Raw genomic sequence first — 23820 nt, 5'->3', positions numbered from 1 at the left:
CGGCTAATGGCTGGATCCACGTTGCGTCGTCCCTAAGAACAGCCCTTAGCTGTGGTATATTGGCAATATACCACACCTCCTCAGGCTTTATTGCTTAAATAGAGAATGCTAAATGGAACATATAGCCAAAATAACTTTTAAAGCTACATTTATATTTTACATTTACACTTTAATCATTTATCCAGAGCGACTTACAGTCAACTAAGTTTAGTAGGGAAAACAACCACATATCACAGTTATCCTGTCTAAATCCTCTCTAAGTCATCTAATTAACACTGTAAACGTGATGCACTGTTTGTTTTGTCCAGGGACATAAGAGAAAGGTGGTGACCCAGGTGGAAAAGCCATGCCGTTGCTCAACTGTAGGAGACTGTCAGTAAATGGGCAATGGCTTTTACTGTGCTACCTACAAGGTCATATTGCAGAGCTGCCATTAGACAAACAGATGTCTGATATATTCAGACTAGTACTGTCTGCTGATAGGATCTCAGCGTAAACATGGTGACCAATGGACCAACTCTGCTCGGTCATCTGTCGGAAACTTTCACGATCAAATCTGGATACTCACTGTGGGTGTTGGTTCTGATCAGAATCAAAAATGAAGAGAAACCTGCTGCAATTCTAATCATATTCAAACTAACACTCTACGAATATATTAAAGTTTAACTTATTGTTTTATCTATTTAGAATTGATTTAGAATGAATTCTCTCTGTGGTCAATTATAATGATGTTATTCATTTTCGTCTTCCTTGATTTGGATCATTATTCGAATAAAATGTTTTGCATAAGCAAATACTTACGCCAACCTGCCTTTTTCAATAGACACGCTATGATACATTTGCACGCACACAGTCGAAGAAACACCCGGAAATACTAGTGAACTCTCAAACTCAAATGCAGAGGGCTTTAATAGACGAAAGTATGAGGTACATACAAAAGTTCAAGTGACAAATGTTTGTTTTAGCTTCACAGTTCAGATGTAACGGCATGCTCCCAACATCACCATGACCACAAGCACAGAGACAGTCTCTAAGCCAGGGCTGGGGTACATTCCATTTCCATTTCCATCCTGATATGACTGAATTTAAATGGAATTAACCCCAACCCTGCTCTAAGTCCTAGCTGGCCCCGTGTGCCTCTTCCTTACCTCCAGGTCCAACTGTTTGCTATGGTGAACACATCGCTCATAGAAACATTATTGGTATGTTCAGACAGCTCGTTTTAACACACTGCTTGGTTTGCTCATGCAGGTAAAAGGTGTTAATATAGAGTTAAATATGTGCCAAAAGCTTTTACGCACAACATTTTGGCAGTTATCTGACCCCATATGTTTAGCTAGTCTACACCTGAGTTGTAGAGATAAAAGGAAGTTTAAAACCAACATGTGTGCTAACACAAGCTGTCCAGTAACGTGTGTGGGTTGTGGTATAAGAGAGACGTATGGACTTTTCACTTTACTGATATTTGTAGCCCACATACATTTTCATTTGATCATCTTTTGTTCATTTTTTTTTTCCCTTCTTGGACTACGTTTTACAAACATGACCTTTTCTGAGACGGTTGTCATGGAGACGACACTTACATTTCACTACCACCTGCCCCACCCTGTCTTCAGAGTTACATCATCAGAACAATATAAAAGTATTCAAACAAACTGCTGCTGGTTGTTTTTTGGTTGAACATATCAAATAGGAAGAGTTTAAAAACACATGAGCATCAAATAATGGTGCCTACATTGAGTCACAGCATGTATAGTCTTTATTGCATTGTACGGTTTGCAGAACGTCTACACCTGCCAGCCGAGTTTCACGACCTCTCACTTTAATTTCTGACGTTGACCCCTTGACCCTGGGATTACCCATAATTACCAGGAAGTGGGAGTAGGGTTGTGTGTGTACTGTATGCATGTGTGTGAGAAAAAAAGTGAAATGTGTGACTGTTACTTCAAAAATGTACATACAGCACGAACTCACGTTACTTTAGTAAACACATAAGGGACGGGGCTTTCACAGTGAGGGGGTGGGTTTACCAGGCGTGGGTGGTGACATGGAACGATGTCTCTATTTTTCTCAGGGGTGGTAGAATGGGGGCTGGGCTGGGTGGGGCGTAGCTTATACAGGAAGGGGTGGAGCTACTTGGCGTTGGCGGAGCCACTGAGCATCTTCCTGACGGCCTGGCAAATGGCTTCGCGGTCGATGCCGTAGATCTTGAGCAGCTCGCTGGGCTTGCCACTGCGCGGGACGTGGGCCACCGCCAGACGCTGCAGGGTGAAGCCCTGCTCATTCACCACCGCTGAGCATACTGCCTCCCCCAGGCCACCTGAGGAACAGCAACATGAAATGCATGAGAGTGAGAAGACTAAGGAAGCATCGCTGCAAAAGGATCGGGGTCAATCCAATTTCTTTAAGTCAATTTGAAATGACAGTAATCCTTCCCCCAGCTCTGATACACTCCCCAGGAGTAATTTAGAATGACATTGAGTTTAGACAGCTTTTCCCCCCCTCTATTAGTAAAGCTTTTTGATTCCAGATGATAAACTGATCCTAGATCTGTGTCTGGAGATGCCTAGCGGAAGTCACTCATTGGTCTTGAGATCTTGAAGATGAAGCCATTGGTCTATATCTGTCGCCATGCGCGCGCACACTCTCTCCATCTTTCCCCCACCATATTCTCCCCCTCTCATTCTTTCACTCTCTTTTCTCTCCTGCTATCCCTACACTCTTAGAAAAAAGGTGCTATCTTGAACCTAAATGGGTTCTTTGGTGGCCCCCATAGGAGAACACTTTGCATAACTATTTTTGGTTTCAGGTAGAACCCTTTTTGGTCCCAGGTAGAATCCTTTTGGGTCCCATGTAGAACCCTCTGTGGGAAAGGGTTCTACCTGGGACCAAAATGGTTCTACATGGAACAAAAAATGCTTCTCGTAGGGGGACAGCTGAATAACCCTTTTGGAACCCTTTTTTCTAAGAGTGCAGTCTCTCCCCCCCTTAGGGGGTTGCTACTGCTACACGTCGTCGATCTAGGTCACAGAAGCCCCATCGGCACATGCTCCACTAAGGAAATCTGACAGCACTCTGCCTCCCTGGCCTTCACACACTCACTCACGCACGCATGCACACACACACAGACACACACACAAACACACACACAGACAGTCTTCCTCCTCAGCAAACAAAATGCACCAGAACAGAATATATCTGGCCCACGCCCACTATGACAGCGCAAAACCCGCTATGCCTCTCAAGCCAATGAGAACATGCCACCGCATCACGTCTCAGCCACTCTGAGCCAATGAGAGGATACCGTCTATAAATAAATAATGCCGAAAAAAAGACAGGTTGCCAGGTTGCAATATATACGGCTAAATGACATAAAAGTATTCTTGAGTGCTGGATTCTGGTGTAGCAGAAAGGCTCCTGACTCCGGACCAAGCATACCGCTGGCAACGGGTTTGAGCCCCATCTTTGTCATTTTCCTGTCTAACCCCTCTGTGTCTATCTCCTTCTCTAACTTCCTGGTGTTCTAGCCAAAAATAACAAATACGTGAGGTCGGAACTCTGGTCGGGAAAAGCATACCTTCATAGTAGTGGTCCTCCACGGTGAGGATCCGGCCCCTGGTCTGGCGGGTGTGCTCAATGATGGTCTTGGAGTCCAGGGGTTTGATGGTGAACGGGTCGATCACCCTGATGAAGATCCTCTCTGGGAAAACAACAAGGTGGGAAACATGGTGTTTATCAATAGTAGTGTATAGGATTGGAAACTCCCCAGGTTTTCCAGAAATCATGGTTAGAATATTCCTGGAATCAGAAGGGAATAAGGAGAAAATCTAGAATACTCCACCCAGGATTTATGGAGAACCTGGGAATTTTGGGAAAGTTGACGTAATTTTGAAACCCCAAGTATAGTGTGTTTCAGTGGAGAAACGAGAACAAGATTCGAGCAACTATACAGAGAATGGCATTAAAACCTTCAAACAATGAGGTTCAGATATAGAGAGGGATATCACTTTATAAACAGGATAAGCTTGAACATATAATTGAGAAAGGCCAACACTTACAGGATATAGAAGTTGTGCGCCAACACTAACGAATGGATTGGATTCAAGAGCAAATTCATTAACGCATGTAGCCAATATTAGAGCATGCAGAAAAGAGAGAATGGTGTCAGAGCCGTGTGTATAGGTGGCAGGGAAGTCAGGCGCAGGAGAGTAAAACTGAGTGTAATGGAGACTTTTAATAAATGTCCATTTAACAATGCTCCAAACACGAACAATGTACATACGTAAAAATCAACATGGGTACGGGGACCCGTCGCACACCTATACATCAATAAACAACAGTTGACATAAAACAATCCCTGACAAAGACATGAGGGGAAACAGAGGGTTAAATACACAAGAGGTAATGGATGGGATTGAAAACAGGTGTGTGGGAAGACAAGACAAAAGCAATGGAAAATGAAAAATGGATCGATGATGGCTAGAAGACCGGTGACGTCGACCGCCGAACACCGCCCGAACAAGGAGAGGCAACGACTTCGGCAGAAGTCGTGACAAATGGCCACAGCCAGGAATCTTCAAATCCCTATACAGTTCGGTTCTGGGTTCCAAGTCTTTCTTCAAGTCTGGCTGTAGTTGTACTGTACCTTTCTTGAGCATCTCAGCTGCAGCCATGGACTCATGCAGGGTGATCCCAGCTCCGATCACGGTCACCTTGTCCTCCGCGCTCTGGTACACCACCTGAGAGGGACAGGGATGAGTTAACAACAAGGTTTCAGCACATCTCATAAAGCTAGACTATTGGATGAGATTCATTGTTTACTCCACTTCGAAGACAACCCTCTCTGTGTTCATTTGCAGCCATTCAAACATTTGTACGGCATCCATAATAGGAACTCTTTCAGTTGTCAGACAATACTTCTTCAGTGAGGGAGTTCCTAATATGGATGCTGTAGAACTGATTAAACTAATCATCTAACTAATCAGCTCTTGTCCGGAAGTAGGAGGAAACTTAAGTGGTTTAGCCAAGGCTGTGATAGCCTGTGTGGTTAATGTAATGTAGAAAAGAGTTCACCTTAGCCTGTCCAACATGAAAGTCCTCGTTGCTGCTGTAGATGATCGGGTTCTCGGGGTGGCTGGTTCTGATGTAGCAAACGCCCTTAGAAAAGAGATTGGAACACTATGGTCATACATTTTAGGGTGTGAACACAAAGCATATCCCCTGGTGTTGGGGCAGGGGCGTAGTGAGATGCATCAATGTTGGAGGGCCAATAACATTTGGTGTGAGGGGATATGAACCAATAGCATTTTGGTGGGAGGGATTATGAGTACCTTTGTGCTGGCAGCCAGCTCCACGGCCTTCTCAATAGACACACCATCGCTGGGGTAGAATATGGTTGCCATGGGGATGGCCCTAAACATGGCTATGTCCTCTAGACCCATCTGAGACGGCCCGTCCTCTCCTGGAACACTCAAATAGATGAATATCCTTCCAAAATGTTGTAACATAGAAAGAAAATACTATTTGTTGCTCTTTATTGAGATTTCCTGGTGCAAACCACATCCAGCCAAGACTCCAGGCAGGCTCAAGCAAACTTTCAAGATATTTGAAAGATTTCAAATATTATTTCAACCCAATATAAAGCTAAAGGCTAGGTGGACTGACATGCAGGTGTAATAAGACAGGCAGACAGACAGACAAGAATGCGGACAATAGGACAGACAGACAGTAGGACAGACGGGCGTAGAGAGCGTGGCATGCAGTGTACCTGAGGGACTAACAGAGGAGAGGGACATCAGGTCCCCTGGTGAAGGTGACAGCATCCAGGACAGACAGGGTCAGGGGTCAGGGGGGAGAGGGAGGTTAGGGGACCTTAGGGGGTGAAGGAGGTGAGGAGGAAAACACAGAAGTGGGGTAAAAGAAAGAGAGGAACTTGGATCAACTGCACAAGATGGATAGTCACGTTGGGAATTCAGTACCATTTGAGGGTGCTTTGACTTGAGGAGCCAATAGAAAGAGTGAAGAGAGTGAGAGAGGGGGTAGAGTCACTGGAGAAAGAGTGGGGTTGTGTGACCAATGTTCCCTCAATATTTGGGGGGCACTGAGCAAATTTACAGTTTTAGACAGTAGCCATTAGGCTATTCAGGCTATTTCAGCATAATGTAAGCCTACCAACAAAATCAATTGATCAAATCCTATAACATTTTCACACGGAAATAGCTTTTGATTTCCATGATATAGCCTACAGTAGCCTATGTGTGGTGTTCAATGCAGGCCTACATTGCATGAGACATTTAAAAAAAAAATTACATTACGAAGGGCTTGACATTAATGATTTTTTACACCATGGGCCAAATAGGTGACTGTACATGGCATTTTATTGTGTTGTATGATACAAGAAACCACTTTACAAAATAAAATGTATTATTATTACTATACAGAGAATTAGACAATGTAGGCTATCCCTCTGCATATTGGCTTATTTGCATATTCAAGCCTGTCTCAAAATACAACATTGCTCCTTTTTATTAAGACATAAGCTTTTTACCTGACTGGCTTTTCAAATACAGCTTGAAATGTAACCTACACGTTTTGTGCTACCCCTGCCAATATAATTCTACTCCGTTGCGCTCTCGCTCTCCCTTCAACAAAATCACAGACCAAATCTTGCAAAGTTAGACTTGTTTTGGTTTGTTGCATTGAAAAGGGGCTGATATAATGTTGATTCAATCACAGAAAAAACGTTGATCTATAAAGTGAAAACTAATGGGGTGAACTCTCTTGCGTTCAATCTCTTGCGTCTCTGCGCAACCTGGCAGTCCTGGAGGAGGTGCACGACCACGCACACAGGCAGTTAAGAGGGAACATTCGTTGAGGTGACAGAGATGGAAGAGGAAGCGAGACATCCCACTTGCTGTTTTTTTCCCCAGGTTCAATGAAAGTCAATTAACTAAGTAAACCAGACCCAGCTGCTATTGCGTTGTTGTTTATGTGAGACTCACCCAGTTAAGTAGACAGGAACATAATAGATTTTTTTCAATGGTAAACGGCTTGAGTGAACTATCTTAATTTATCCACCATCTTTGGTGACAGGTTGCAGGTTGCAGTGTATGGGGGTGATGGTGGGTGGTTGTGGGAGTGGGAGTGGCGTGGCGTGGAGTGAGGATTTGGGGGTGTGCCCGGGGTTTGTTTGGGGGAGGGTCAGACCGACTCACCAATGGACAGGCCACAGTGGGAGCCACACAAGTTGATGTTGCTCTCTGAGATGGCAGCCATGCGGAGCTGGTCGTAGGCCCGGGTGAAGAAGGAGGCCAGGGTGCTGGCGTACACAACGTTCCTCTCACGGGCAGCGCAGCCAGTGGCAACACTCACCTAGAGGGAAAAGGGGAAGAAAGGAGTTACATCACACTATAACAGTGGCGGCTGGTGACTTTAGGGAGATTAGTTACTGAGAATAATGGATGGACATTATTTTAATGAAGCTGATGGCAGAACAATATTTCATCTTCCAAGTAACTCTCAATACATTTACAAGGGGTGCGTCCCAAATGGCACCCTATTCCTTATATAGTGCAGTTATTATTTTGATTATATAGGGAATAGGGTGCTATTTAAGATGCAGACATAGATTCAGGAAGACCATCTTCCTCTTCATCCCTGAATGAGCATCATCCGGAGCTCGGTAGTAAATCTAGCCCCTATCTATCCTTACAGGAACATGTAGTTCATCTCTATGGTGGTCCCGCAACTGCAGAGACATAGCTTTGTAGGCTACTGTAGATAAATTAGCTTCAGCTGAAGGTGAGCGGAACCCAGAATCACATAGAACACTATTTATTCTATCTCTATGACTTATTTTTTGTCCGCGCTACAGACCACTATATTGGTCTGCTAATACAGGACTATTAAAGGGCCAGTGCACTAGGTTTGTGAGAAAAACTATATACACACCTACTCATTCAAGGGTTTTTCTTTATTTTTTATTATTTTCTACATTGTATTACAATACTGAAGACATCAAAACTATTAAATAACACATATGGAATCATGTAGTAACCAAAAAAGTGTTAAACAAATCAAAATAGATTTTATATTTGAGATTCTTCAAAGTAGCCACCTTGATGACAGCTTTGCACTGTAACGTCTGCTTCCAACACTACACCCACCAACCACACAAGTGGAGTTGCTATCTAGCCGGGGCCGAATAAGCACAGAACTCCCTGGTGCATTCCTCACTCCATCTCACTCTTTTTCAGCGTCTCCTCGGATATCAACCCCCCGTGTTACCATAAGAAATAGAGCCCAAAACTGTGCATGCCGTCTGAGTGGTTTCGACGGAGCACATCGGCACCTCCATCAAGCTTCCCTCTCCCAGAAACGGTTTGCTTACAGGCGTCGCCGACCTACTCCACTTGTCCACCCTGGGCACAACATGTGTGGCTCTCTCCCCAGGACATCCGGCTTTGTGATCCCTGCAAAAAGTTTAGTCCCCGGTTCATTGGTCCCTTCAAAATAACACAGTGCATCAATCCTGTCACCTACAGTCTCCAGTTGCCCCGCCATTACCAGATCTCCTCATCCTTCCATGTGTCCCTCCTCAAGCCTGTGAGATACAGCCCTCCATCCTCCAGTGGCGCACCTCGGCGCCATTTTTGACGTCGGTGGTGCACCGGCTTATTCCATCCAAGCCCTCCTTGACTCCAAGCGCCTGGGTGGTCGCATCCACTACCTGGTGGATTAGGAGGGGTACGGACCAGAAAAACGGTCCTGGGTCCCCGCAAAGGACATCCTCGACCCAGCCATGATCCTGGCTTTCCACCGTAACTGTCATGACCACCCAGCTCCACGTCCCACGTCCCCCCCCCCGCTCAGCTTCCTAGGCCACCAAGAGCTGCCGTGGATGGGGGGGTACCGTAACGTCTGCTTCCAACTCACACCCTCAAACACGTAGATCCCCTGAACGCAGCTCACTTTCCAGCCCACTTTCCAGCTCCGACTCTCAAACACATAGATGAACGCAGTTCACTCTCCAGATCCCAATCCCCTGAATTCTGATTACCTGTTCACACACTTGTATGTCGTTATCACACTATTTAGTTCAGTTCTTTGCACCCCATTGTGAGGTATTGTTTGTTATGTGACACACGTTAATTTGGAGCTATGTTTGTCCTGTAATTTAATCCTCCCATGTATGATAGTTTTGGCCTGCCTTAATAACGACGCCTTTGCCTATTCCCTGCCTGTACGTAATTAACTTTTAACAAGCACATTTGTTAATTGTAATGCATTCCATGTGACTACCTCATGAAGCTGGTTGAGAGATTGCCAAGAGTGTGCAAAGCTGTCAAAGGCAAAGGGTGGCTACTTTGAAGGATCTCAAATATAAAATATATTTTGATTTGTTTAACACATTTTTAGTTACTTTATGATTCCATATGTGTTATTTCATAGTTTTGATGTCTTCACTATTATTCTACAATGTAGAACATAGTAAAAATAAAGAAAAACCCTTGAATGAGTAGGTGTGTCCAAACTTTTGACTGGTACTGTATATACACTGAACAAAAATATGGCAAAATGCAACAATTTCAAGATTTTCCTGAGTTATTTAAGTTCATATACGAAAATCAGTTAATTTAAATAATCTCATTAGGCCCTTATCCATGGATTTCACATGACTGGGCAGGGGCACAGTCATTGGTGGGCTTGGGAGGGCATAGGCCCACCCACTGGGGAGCCAGGCCCAGCCAATCAGAGTAAGTTTTTCGCCACAAAAGGGCTTTATTACAGACAGAAATACTCCTCAGTTTCACCAGCTGTCTGGGTGGCTGGTCTCAGACGATCCCGCAGGTGAAGAAGCCGGATGTGGAGGTCCTGGGCTGGCGTGGTTACATGGTAGTGTCACGCCCTGACCTGAGTTATCTCTGTTTTCTTTATATTTTGGTTAGGTCAGGGTGTGACTAGGGTGGGTACGTTAGTTTTGTATTGTCTAGGGTTTTTGTATGTCAAGGGTTTTGTAGGTCTAGGTATTTATATGTTTATGGTGGCCTGATATGGTTCCCAATCAGAGGCAGCTGTTTATCGTTGTCTCTGATTGGGGATCATATTTAGGTAGCCATTTTCCTTTTGGTGTTGGTGGGTTCTTGTCTATGTGTAGTTGCCTGTCAGCACTCATTTGTATAGCTTCACGGTTAGTTTTGTTCAGTGTTCATTCTTATAATAAAGAAGAATGTACGCATACCATGCTGCGCCTTGGTTTCCTCCTTTTGACGGCCGTGACAGGTAGAGATAATTAATAGCTTCACAATGCTCAAAGTGATTTTCAATGTCTGTTTCTAGTATTTTTTTTACCTATCTACCAATAGGTTCTCTTCTTCGTGAGGCATTTGAAAACCCCCTTGGTATGTGTGGTTGAATCTGTGTTTGAAATTCACTGTTCGACTGAGGGACCTTACAGATAATTGTATGTGTGAGGTACAGGGATGAGGTAGGTATTCAAAAATCATGTTAACACTATTATTGCACACAGAGTAAGTCCATGCAACTTATTATGTGACTTGGTAAGCACATTTTTACTCCTGAACTATTTAGACTTTCCATAACAAAGTGCTTGAATACTTATTAACTAAAGACATTTCAGCTTTTCATGTTTCATTAATTAGTAAACATTTTGAAAAACATAATTCAACATTTACATTATGGGGTATGTGTGTAGGCAAGTGACAAAAATATCTATGTTTAATCCATTTTAAAATCACAACTAAATGTGGAAAATGGGTGCGGCTTCTTTCTAAAGGCCCTGTATATCTTGTGAGAAGTGCAATGTGACTGCAAAACAGACAGGTTGAAATGTCAATTGTCATCAAACAAATGGGAAGTTTGATTGAAATACAGGACAATCTGTTTTTGTAAATTAGTAGTGTTTTAATTTGTTAATAAAATGCGGCACATGATTGTTTGGTTGCGAGATGTGGGATAAAGGGCCAAAATGCAGACGTGGTCACCCTAGACTGGAAAATACAAAGGGGTTAAGTGAGGTCTCCATGGCGACAATGACTGCTGAGCGAATCACAATCAAAACGAGGGGTCACGCCTCCCAGAAACCCAGACCTATGTTACGTGAAAGTCAGTGAGAAGTCAGTCAGTCCAAAAGCACACGAGTTTATGGTTCCATATGAGAGGAATCAGCGGCGTGCTTCCCTCGAAAACCCCCTTGGTATGTGTGGTTTCTCTCTCACAAGTTGTAATTTCCTGTTTCATATCTCAAAAGCGCTCCCCGATCCCCTTGCTCTTCTCTTCACTGTCGCTGTCTAAACCTGAGTTGCCATTGGCCTCATTCCTTTTCCATATCAGTACCAGATAGAAGTACTATTATCCAATTTCCTTCTGCCCCACTTCTAACCTGGACAAAGAGGGTAGCACTCTTGCCATTGACATGATCATTATTCTCTTTCTTTGTGTGTCTCTGTCTCTTTCTCTCTTTATGTGTCTCTGTCTCTTTCTCTCTATGTGACTGTTTGAACAGCAGATTGCCCCTTTAATACAGTATTCAAATACACATGACTCCAATGATGACATAAGTAACTGATAATCAACGAGGGACAATGCCTTCTATGGAAAATAATGAACGACGTGGACGGTGTGTTCCACAACGTGCTAGCGGAGTGGAACTGACCTTCACAGAGTTGCATTATCTTCCATAAAACGCATAGAGCCCCAGTTGATTATCCCTTTTATACTATACCATGGCTATAATTTAACACATTTGCTGCTGGAAATGTGTTCATTTGCAGGTAGAAATGTGTTCAACCTCCACTGAAGTAGCTAGCAAGTTTACTAGATAGCTACAGCAGTTGCCTTGGTAACCAAACAAACAGACTTGCTAGTTTAACTAACTATTATGAGAATCGAATTCAACAATGCCAATAATGTTTTCAATTCGACTTTTTCTTTCAAAAGCGTCTCAAACGTAGAACAAGAACGAACTATAGCCATAGAATTCTACCTTGCTGATATACCGTGCATTATTTAAGCAATAAGGCACGAGGGGCATGTGGTATATGGCCAATATACCACGGCTAAGGGCTGTTCTTAAGCAAGATGCAACGCAGAGTGCCTGCATACAGCCCTTAGCCGTGGTATATTGGCCATATGCCACAAACCCCCGAGGTGCCTTATCCCTATTATAAACTGGTTACCAACGTAATTAGAGCAGTAAAAATACATGTTTTGTCATACTCGTGGTATATGGTCTAATATACCACAGCTGTCAGCCAAGCAACACTCAGAGCTCGAACCACCCAGTTTATAAAGGGAAATAATACACGCTCTAGAATGCCCTTCAAGCCAATCAGAAACGAGTATTCAACAATGCCATTCATAATGCAGTCATAAATAAATCATAACATGAACAGCAGTGCCTCTGATTTTCTCATTATTCTCTTATCAATATTAACGATTCCCTATTAGACTATCTGTCTGTCTCATTTGAACCTGCCATTCTAGCTTTATTCTACACAATCATCTTTATAACAATGGTATATCAGCCAGCAAGCCAGCTAGTCAGCCAGGCAGTCTGTCAGCCATCCATTCAGTCAGTCAGTTTGGGGCGGCAGGTAGCCTAGTGATTAGAGCGTTGTTTTTAACTGACTTGCCTAGTAAAATAAAATAAAAATAAATAAAAAGTCAGTCATTCAGTTAGCCAGTCAGCCATCCATCCATCCGGTCGGTCGGTCAGTCAGTCAGTCACCCAACCAGTCAGTCAGATCAGCCAGACGGCCACACCCACCCTCCTCACACTGATTCATATTTCACTTAGCTCAGCATAACTGTCATACCGGCTGTTCATCAAACACAGCCCTGACCTGAATAGGCTGCCAGGCTGCTGCTGCTGGAGGAACCAGCCAAACAGCAGCAGTACAGTAATACAGCCAGGCCTGAATGACAACTCTCCCAAAATGTTCATCTATTGTCAGATTGCAATGAGAGGATATGAATAGAGGGTAGGTAGCCTAGCAGTTAGAGTGCTGGGCCTGTAACTGAAAGGTCACTGGTTCAAATCCTCAAGACGACAAACCAGCCAGCTGTGCGGAGAGAGGGAGCGTGGTGGATGGAGGAAGCGTGGTGAGGCATTGGAGGAGGAAGCACAGCGGAGGGACAATGTGGGAGAGAGGATGTTTGGCATGGTGCATTGTAAGTGGGTCATGTCTCTGCCTCTCTCTCCAGCGTTACATTATGGATGGACCTACATCCATTATTCATCAGGCCAACCTCTGTAACACTGAGAGAGAGAGAAACGTTTTTATTCAGGCAATCAGACCTGAGAGAGGGGGAATTCACTCAGCGAGTCAGTGGTCTGAACAGAAGTAAAGAGGCATTTTGTTCTAGCGAATCAGCATCAGCAAAATTAGTGACAGGCAGAGCAAGGGTTCAAATACTATTTGAGATAATTTCAAATACTTTATCTGTGCTTGATTGAGCTTGTCTGGCTTAATGGACCAATAGATTCGTCCAGAAACTGTAAAGCCCCGCCATTTGGCCCTTCAAACAGGCTAGAGAAAAAAATGCTCATGGTATCTCAAAGATTTCAAATAGTATTTGAACCCAGGTCTAGGAACAGGGCATTCGGTTGAGCATCAGCGAGAGAGACGTCAGCAGAGGAGAGAGGACAGCTAAGTTGAGCCACGAAATGCTGCTGCAATTGAGTAAATATTTCAACAATGCTGAATAGATTTTTTTTAAACAAAAAGTATAATTTAGAAGTCATTTTAAAACAGGATGGCTTTTAAAAGCTTGGTTTAGTTAGAAAGAGTGTTGTCTGGGTTTATAGAATGGTCATAATTGGCTTATAGAGTTGTCCGTCCCAATCCTGACTACATATACCGTACCAGTCAAAAGTTTGGACACACCTACTCATTCCGGGGTTTTTCTTAATTTTTACCATTTTCTACATTGTAGAATAATAGTGAAGACATCCAAACTATGAAATAACACATATGGAATCATGTAGTAACCAAAAAAGTGTTAAACAAATCAAAATATATCTTATATTTGAGATTCTTCAAAGTAGCCCCCTTTGCCTTGATGACAGCTTTGTACACTCTTGGCATTCTCTCAACCAGCTTCATGAGGTAGTCACCTGGAATGCATTTCAATTAACAGGTGTGCCTTGTTAAAAGTTAATTTGTGGAATTTCTTTCCTTTCCTTCTAAAGACCAAGACCATATTATGGCAAGAATAGAAATGGCAGTCTGTCATTACTTTAAGACATGAAGGTCAGTCAATCCGGAAACTGTAAAGAGCTTTGAAAGTTACTTCAAGTTCAGTCAAAAAAAACATCAAAAGCTCTGATGAAACTGGCTCTCATGAGGACCACAACAGGAAAGGAAGACCCAGAGTTACCTCTGCTGCAGAGGATAAGTTCATTAGAGTTACCAGCCTCAGAAATTGCAGCCCAAATAAATGCTTCACAGAGTTCAAGTAAAAGACACATCTCAACATCAGCGTGAATCAGGCCTGTATGGTCGAATTGCTGCAACAACAAAAAACTACTAAAGGACACAAATAAAGAAGAGACTTGGGCCAAGAAACACGAGCAATGGATGTTAGACTGGTAGAAATATGTCCTTTGGTCTGATGAGTCCAAATTTGAGATTTTTGGTTCCAACCGACATGTCTTTGTGAGACGCAGAGTAGGTGAACGGATGATCTCCTCAAGTGTGGTTCCCACCATGAAGCATGGAGGAGGAGGTGTGATGGTGTGGGGGTGCTTTGCTGGTGACACTGTCAGTGATTTGTTTAGAATTCAAGGCAACCTTAACCAGCATGGCTACCACAGCATTCTGCAGCGATACGCCATCCCATCTGATTTGCACTTAGTGGAACTATCATTTGTTTTTCAACATGACAATGACCCAACACACATCCAGGCTGTGGAGGGGTATTTGACCAAGAAGGAGAGTGATGGAGGGCTCCATCAGATGACCTGGCCTCCACAATCACCCGACCTCAACCCAATTGAGATGGTTTGGGATTAGTTGGACCGCAGAGTGAAGGAAAAGCAGCCAACAAGTGCTCAGCATATGTGGGAACTTCTTCAAGATTAGTGGAAAAGCATTCCAGGTCAAGCTGGTTTAGAGAATGCCAAGAGTGTACAAAGCTGTCATCAAGGCAAAGGGTGGCTACTTTGAAGAATCTCAAATCTAAAATATATTTTGATTTGTTTAACACTTTTTTGATTACTACATGATTCCATATGTGTTATTTAATAGTTTTGATGTCTTCAGTATTATTATACAATGTAGAAAATAGTAAAAATAAAGAAAAACCCTTGAATGATTAGATGTGTCCAAACTTTTGACTGGTACTGTATGTGATAAAGAGAAAATCAAGAAAAACTCAATAGGGTTAAGGTCTGAGTAAGGGTTAAGGTTAGGGTTAGGGTTAGGGTTAATTTCATACCATGTTCTGCTGCGCGATGTAGCACTCCACAAAGCGGTTGGGGTGTTCGTTCTTGAAGATCTCTGAGTAAGTGAAGTTGTTGGTGTCTCCATCCAGGACCACCACGCGCTCATTATAACGACCCAACTTAGCCAGGGCCATGCCATAGGCCTTCCTGGTGGAAATCTGTAGAAAAATACAACCGGTCAATCAATAAATCAACGAATCAATTAATTAATCAACCAGTCAGTCATTAATAAGTACATTTTTCTGCCTGTGTATTCATGTATCATTATACCACCTTCTCTCTGACAGTAGTCAATCTAAGGTGTGAGTGACTGCTTCTATTATGATATACTGTTTGCGACTATGGGGTGAGCCCCAGTGGAGTCAATATTCCTGGGATAATTGTACAACCACATATGTACAGTATATGGTGAGATGCATGTACTGTATGTTACCTTCTCTCCCTGCTTGTAGGCGGGTGCGCTGGGCATGCGGACGTTGCGCAGGCTGACTGGCGGGGCGTCCTCTATGGGCGTGGTGGGGTACAGGCGCTTGCTGCTGTTCGTGATGCGCGCTTGCAGATCTTTCACGACTCCCTCAGCCATGTCCTTGGACAGGGGCTTGGCATGCCAGCCCATCTTATCTTCCACGGCTGGTAAACGCAGACCAACATAATGTTAGAATACACACATGCTGTATACACAGCAGTGGTGTAAAGTACTTAAGTAAAAATACTTTAAAGTAGTACTTTAGTCGTTTTTGGGGGGGTATCTGTAGTTTACTTTACCATTTATATTTTTGACTACTTTTACTTTTACTTCACTACATTCCTTAAGCAAATATTGTACTTTTTACTCCATACATTTTCCTTGACACCCATAAGTAGTCGTTACCTTTTGAACGCTTAGCAGGACAGGAAAATAGTCAAATTCAAGCACTTATCAACCGAACATCCCTGGTCATCCCTACTGCCTCTGCTCTGGCGGACTCACTAAACACACATGCTTCATTTTAAATGATGTCTGAATGCCTGTGGCTTTCCGTAAATTAACCACACAAGAAAATGGTGCCATCTGGATGTTAAATATAAGGAATTTGAAATGTTTTATACTTTAATCTTTGATATTTAAGTATATTTTAAACCAAATGCTTTTAGACTTTTACTCAAGTAGAATATTACTGGGTGACTTTTACTTTTACTTGAGTAATTTTCTATTAAGGTATCTTTACTGTTACTCAAGTATGACAGTTGGGTACTTTTTCCACCACTGATACACAGTAACATTTGAATGGATATATAGGCCCAGGGGTTGTAGCCTGACGATGTGATCTCCTGACGGGGAAAACCCCCAGACCTGGAGTCAGGTCACATGGTCAGGAAAAATCAATGGCCCAACACCTTATATACTTTACACACCATACTGAGAGGTTAGCCCATCAACAGGTATGAGTGATTGGATGTAGCCAATAGCCATATGAGGGTGAGAGTACCTGGGATTCCCTTGCCCTTGGTGGTCTTGGCGATAATGGCAGTGGGCTGGTGACGAGCCTGGCTCAGAGCCTTACACAGCTCCTCCACACTGTGCCCATCCACGATGATGGCATGCCAACTGTAGACAGCAACACACACGTTAGAAAACCCATTTCACATATGGAAAGGCATTCACACACTTTCTCTTACACGCATGAACAAACAATTCCACATATGCCCACTAATGTTGACATATGCCTTCACACATTCATAGACTCTCTCTCGCTGTCATTACATTGAAAAAGAGGATCTCTACCTCTCTTACTCACTCTGTCCTTCTCACTCGTAAACCCACTTTCGCACACACACACTCTCACACACACACACACACACACACACACACACACACACACACACACACACACACACACACACACACACACACGCACACACACACATACACACACTTTCACACATACACACACTTTCACACATACTCACCCAAAGGCCTCGCAGCGTTTCTGGTACTTCTCCACGTGGTGCTGCAGGGGCGCTGGGTCGGTCTGGCCCAGGCGGTTGATGTCCAAGATGGCCACCAGGTTGTCCAGCTGGTAGTAAGAGGCAAAGGACATGGCTTCCCACACTGCCCCCTCAGACAGCTCCCCATCCCCCAGAAGGCAGAACACATGGTAGCTAGGCAAGAGAGAGGGATGGGGGGGAGGGTGAGACAGGGGTGTGTGTGTGTGTGTGTGTGTGTGTGTGTGTGTGTGTGTGTGTGTGTGTGTGTGTGTGTGTGTGTGTGTGTGTGTGTGTGTGTGTGTGTGTGTGTGTGTGTGTGTGTGTACATGTGTGCGTGTATACACTCTTAGAATGTTTTTTTCCAAAAGGGTTCTTCAGCTGTCCCCATAGGAGACCCCTTTTATGGGTTTCATGTAGAACCCTTTTGGGTTCCATTGAGAACCCTCTGTGGAAAAGGTTATACATGGAACCGAAAATTGTTCTACCTGGAACCAAAAAGGGTTCTTCAAAGGGTTCTCCTATGGGGACAGCCGAAGGACCCTTTTAGGTTCTAGATAGCACCTTTTTATAATTAAACAGTGTAGATTCAAGAAGTGGTAAGATCAAAGTATCATTCTACCCAACACCAAATAGTGCTCTATGAAACCTTTCAAGTCAAATTCATCCATTTCCCCTGAAGTGACAGAACGGATTGAACGCCCCCTGGGATTTGTGAAAGCCCTCTCCCACAACGGGAAATTGGTTACCTTTACCCCTCCCTCTATCCCACTTACTGCATTCCCTCACATCTACGCTGACTGAGGCTTCTAGCCACACAGACTCCTTAGAACAAAGCAAATGCTCATCTTTTAATCAAATGGCCTGATAATCTGCTTATGTCATCATTTTCAACCACCACCCACACAACATCCTCCTCTAGTACAAATCTATCCAGGGCAGGGCACATTTTCAGGACTGCCAATATCCGCATACCACATATCAGAGATTCGCATTCCTCATTCTGAGACAAACCCTGAATTAGACTGGGGAATGTGAGTCTGATTTTGAACAATAGACTGAGTGATGAATGCTAATGTAGTGTCTGAATTGGATTCTGAGACAGAATCTGTCTGGATGGTGAAAATAACTGAGTTGTGGCCGCCGGGGCTGTGGTTATTAGAGCAGAAGAATCGGAAGAGCAGAGCATGCAGATACTGCGCACCCAGAGGACTTTAGAAAACCTCACAGTGCCCTAAAGAACCACACGGTCCCGTGTGGCTCAGTTGGTAGAGCATGGCGCTTGCAATGCCAGGGTTGTGGGTTCATTCCCCACAGGGGGACCAGGATGAATATGTATGAACTTTCCAATTTGTAAGTCGCTCTGGATAAGAGCGTCTGTTAAATGTAAATGTAAATGTAAATGTAAAATAGCTCACTATGCTCTAAAGAGCTCTAAAATATCTCACTATGCTCTAAAATACCTCACTATGCTCTAAAGAGCATTAAAATACATCACTATTCTCTAAAGAGCTCTAAAATACCTCACAATGCTCTAAAGAGCTCTAAAATAACTGTGCTCTAAAGAGCTCTAAAATACATCACTATGCTCTAAGAGTTCTAAAATACCTCACTGTGTATTTGAGTCCATACTTAACACTTTAGAATTCAGAGGCCTGCAAAGACCACACATTTGTGTGTGAATGTGTGTGAACTCCTACCTGGACTTGTCAAAGTACTTCCCGGTGTAGGCCATCCCACAGGCTACACCCAGACCCTGGCCCAGAGAGCCAGTGACCACATCCACAAACTGTTGCTTCTGAAACTCCAACACATACACAGGAACAGGACTGTCACTATCACCATAGAGAGCAAGGATGTGTTGAGTAGGTTATAAAACTTTTTGCTATTATTATAGGTTACAAGTTGTCAAAGTTCAGTGAGGTACTCCCTGAACTTGTCCAAGAAGAACACACATTTCCATTTTCAGTTTTGCTACGGTGCTAACTGCTAGGCTATTAAAGGTGAGGCGTAGGTTAGCTGTCAGGCTATTAAAGGTGAGGTGTAGTACTTATCACTCACAGGTGTGGGGTGTCCCTCCAGGTTGGACTCCACCTGGCACAGAGAGAGCAGCTCACTCTCCTTCAGGAAACCAGTCTCTGTCCACATGGAGTACAGGGCCGGGGCAGAATGACCCTAAGGAGAGGAAAACCCGTGTTACTCTAATACAACCCAAGACATAACCACGTAACTATTTCACAACCAGGGAGTGTAAAATACATTGCGTCTTATGACTGTAGCCATATCATATGACAATCGCACACCAGCTGTAACACAAGTGTATTACGTAAGTCAATATGCATGATACAACTTCACAGAAGCAGATCCTGACCGTTACATGACCTGTATCCAACCAAAACAGTGGAGGTGAGCTGGAGGATCTCACAACATGGATCTGACAACAACAGTAATAGAATGCAACAATAGTGTTCTATTTAATTCCAATAGTCTCACCTTCGATAGGATGAAGCGGTCATTGTTGATGTTCTTGGGGTCCTCTGCGCGGTACTTCATTGTGTGGAAGAACAGAACAGACATGATCTCTGCAACGCTGCAGCATGATGTGGGATATCTGGGAGACAAGGAGTACACGCTTAGGAAAAAGGGTTCCAAAAGGGTTCTTTGGTTGTCGCCATAGGAAAAACCTGTCTGGTTCCAGATAGAACCCTTTAGAACCCGTTACTGACAGGTGTTCACATCGCAGACACTCATAGACACACACACACACGCTCACATACACACACGCACACATGCACGCACGCACACAGACACACACACAGAGAACATAAATATAACTTTACAAACTCAAAAACACTCAGAATTCAATCAGTCTAACTGGGTTTTAAGTGGCACGTCTAAAATCTGAGCTTGCCAAGGAATTCTAATGGGACAATGGGGAAATAGTGAGTGGAATAGTCTATCCAAAATACTGATGAGGGGGCCATGCTCAAACCGAGATGCCCCATTGGCTCCCTCTTTTTCCCAATTACAGTGATGTCAACATCCAAGGGGTACGTTGATGGGCGGCCTTGGAGATATGTGGACCATTTTGGCATGAGCGCAGAGTCAGACAGCCAGTTAGTCAATCAGTCAGAGGGCGCCATTTGGAATCACATTCATCACCGGGCTTATAACCTTGTGGTCGTCACTAGTTACAAAAGCCACAAGGTCATTTCTACAATTTATCTTCTTAAAATGTGATTTTAACCCTAACCTTAACCGTAACCACACTGCTAACCTTACGCCTAACCCTAACCTTAAAATAAGACCAAAAAGCTTTTATTTTATGTACATTTTTACGCTATAGCAAATGTTAACTTTGTATCTAGTGGAAACCTTTGTAACATTTAGCTCCCATTTCCAGTCGGCGATTTACGTAAGATGCTCTAAAAACGTAACAAAACTCAGAAATTCTGGCAAGTACCCTAGCCTAACCACACACAAAAAATACACTTAACTTTTCACCATATTGAAATTGGTAGAGTGGTTTTTCCCCAATCACCAACCGCGTGGCGTTTGCTCATTGTCTAGGCTTGCGCACTTGGTCTATTTGTGGATGATTTGTGGATAGGCTACGGTCGAATGATGGAGCCATGATGGAATTAATGGATGCTGGAGTTTGTGTTAGAGCAATAGATGATGACTGATAGCCTTTCTCAAATAAACGTGTGATTTCTCTACAAAAATCACAATTAAATATGTTCTTTACAGAATTACCCAACGTGCGCACTTGTTTGCGCACGGGCTCTCTATTTAATTCAATAATAACACTCTAGCCTAATAATAAACTTAAATTGGGTGTTCACTCTAAGAGTAATTGCGGAGTAATTATTCATAATATTCAACGAAGATGGCGGAGGGCACGTCCCAGCCAGGGTTATCTCCATGCGCTTTGTCTCGTGCCAACAACTGACGCGCAAGCTCCGAGGGCTCCTACATCACTTACCTGCCTGCGGTCAGACAAATGAAGACGTGCTATACTTTCCCCAAGATACAGGAGTTAATTTCAGACACCACAGCACCATATATCCTTTCATGAACTGATGCTGTTCACAATGGAACATTTTCTAATATCGAAAAAAACGAAAGAATCTCATGTTGAGCCACAATGGCCATACATCAATCTTGCTCAACAGAAATAAACAGAATAATCCGTAAATTGTTCAAGAATACAGTGTTCTACAATTAAACGATATAAACAGATTACCTAACTTTACACTACTGTATGTCTATATAAAAATCAATACATACAGATAATGACGAAAATATAAACTCTTTATGTTATTGTTATGGAAAGTCGTTATCGTTTTGATCTGCATCACATATGTGCAGTGACTCACAGCATCATAGGGTAACATGGGGTAACTAGCCCCCCTTAAGAACAGTGTCCCATTGCTGACACAAAAAAGCAAAATTTTGTTTAAAAAAATGTGGTATGTGGAGGATGGTCGTGCTTAGACAAACAAACTATGAGGGGAAATAAGCGGTCACAGTCTACCCCAGGGGGCTAGTTACTCCAGTTACCCTACATTTCATCTTCAACTCAGTTACATTTTTCCATCGCTCACACGAGAACAAAAAGAAAACATGCCGTTTCATTTTGTATTTTACATGGATGTGCATGTGCACCTGTGTGGATGAATGAGTCTTTATACACTCTTCCCTAGATTTACAACTGTGTGTATGTGTTTGTGTGTGTGTGTCTGTGTCAGTTTGAGTTAAAGGGTCTTACCCGCTGCCGGCTGCAGTGGTAGCCTTGATGCAGTTTATTCGGAGGCGGTTGGCGATGTTCCGGAGTGCCTGCACCGTCTGCTGGTCGGGTTTGTGGTAGTCCTCCATGAAGGCAAAATGTTTAAGCACCAAAAGCACCAGGAAAGTGAACTAGACTGCACAGAGGCTGTGTGTGAGTGAGGGTTGGCAGAGGGAGCCCTGCTTGTGTATATGAGTGGCAGAGAGAAGAGGTGGAGAAAGGAGGAGAGGCAGGATTTATCCCTGGCACGTGTACACAGTAGGAGGAGGATGGGACTAGCGGTGTGGGGCGAGTACAGAGGTCAAATCGCACTCTATGCTGGCTAGGACTGCACGTGAGTGTGCAAGGAGGGGTGTGTGTTAGGGGTGTGTGTGTCTGAGAAAGAGAGAAAGAGAGAAAGAGAGAGAGAGAAAGGAGGGGGGAGTCTGCCCACAGAAAGGGGGACCCGGGAAGCATCTGCCCACAGTTAAAGCGTCTGCCCACAATTGTCTTTGGCTTTAGTGTCTAAACTCATTACCAGATTTGGGATTTGTGAGTCTTGTCCTTTGTTCCTGTCTACCTCGTGCGTGACTTCGCGATCATGGCTTTGTTTTGTGTGTGTGAGAGAGAGGGGTATTGTATAGAGAGGAAGTGAAATCATTTAAGTGGCTTGCCAAGGTTTAATTGGTTTAATCCTAAACCTACTGAGGCTTTTAGCAAGAAAGAGAGAGAGAACGAGCATGCACACAAGAAAGAGAGGGAGGATGAAAGAGAGAGAGAGAGAGAGAGAGAGAGAGAGAGAGAGAGACTTTTTAACCCTTCATTGGCAGAGAGAGAGAGTGATGAAAGAGCGTGAGAGAGGGTAAGTGAGTTAGAGACAAGTGATGGAGAGTAAGTGAGTTAGAGACAGAGTGAGAGAGAGTAAGCGAGTTAGAGACAGTGAGAGAGCCTCAGTGAGTTAGAGACATAGTGAAAGAGAGAAAGTGCTTTTCTTGATTTTTTGGGAGGGAGGGGAAGAGAGAAAAAGTGAGTACGCGTGACAGTGACAAAGAAAGGGAGAGAAAGAGAGGGAGGGAAGGTGTGAGAGAGAAAGAGAGGGAGACTGAATGCGTGTGAGGGAGTGAGAGAGGGTAAGTGAGAGAGAGAAAGTGTTGTTTTGGGAGAGAGGGGTGTTGGAGATCAGGTGAGGGGATTAATGAAGATGCTAAACCAAGAGATACTCCTCAACACATCCATGCAGCAAAATCTCATGAAACTAATGACCAAATCATCTGGACGGTGCTACCCCAGCCAGTAACCCTCTCCATCAGATTATCCAGTGTGTTTGTAGTCAATGCAGTAGTGATGCAGTAGTCCCAGGTTTCCACTGTGGAGAATGTCAATTAAACTCTTCATTGTTTAGGAAGAGCCTGTAAGTAAGCATTTCACTGTAGCGATGGTTTACACCTGTTGTTCTTTTTCTACAGGACTTCACAAACAACACAACACAAAAACAAAATGCCCACTATACAAGAGATCAACATACTCTATGTTTTCCAAAGTCTATCAAATATATCCAGTTTTTGATTAACTTTATAATATATAAAATCTAAAGGGACGTAACTAGTTCAGTACTCCAGTT

General features: G+C 43.5%; 1 protein-coding gene across 3 annotated transcripts; it reads right to left on the bottom strand.

Annotated features, from left to right (window-relative positions):
- Positions 1-878: 878 nt before the first annotated feature.
- LOC139564096 (transketolase-like) lies at positions 879-22489 on the bottom strand. 3 transcript variants are annotated; one of them, XM_071383303.1, is made up of 14 exons: positions 22203-22489; positions 19925-20042; positions 19493-19606; positions 19132-19235; positions 17417-17608; positions 16936-17054; positions 15900-16096; positions 15460-15624; positions 7215-7371; positions 5331-5461; positions 5074-5157; positions 4646-4739; positions 3578-3700; positions 879-2320 (listed from the first exon to the last, which is right to left on the bottom strand). In XM_071383303.1, the coding sequence occupies exons 1-14, from the start codon at positions 22307-22309 to the stop codon at positions 2133-2135; spliced, it is 1893 nt and encodes a 630-aa protein (XP_071239404.1). In that variant the 5' UTR covers positions 22310-22489; the 3' UTR covers positions 879-2132. The 3 variants fall into 3 exon arrangements, with proteins under 3 accessions (XP_071239404.1, XP_071239402.1, XP_071239410.1); XM_071383301.1 differs by having other exon boundaries at positions 19132-19245; positions 19494-19606; XM_071383309.1 differs by having other exon boundaries at positions 19132-19229; positions 22203-22488.
- Positions 22490-23820: the final 1331 nt, after the last annotated feature.

This window comes from Salvelinus alpinus, chromosome 2, assembly GCF_045679555.1.
Source record: "Salvelinus alpinus chromosome 2, SLU_Salpinus.1, whole genome shotgun sequence".
In the NCBI taxonomy this organism is placed as follows: domain Eukaryota; kingdom Metazoa; phylum Chordata; class Actinopteri; order Salmoniformes; family Salmonidae; genus Salvelinus; species Salvelinus alpinus.
The sequence above is the reverse complement of the archived record's forward strand: the minus strand, read 5'-3'. Positions and strand labels throughout refer to the sequence as shown.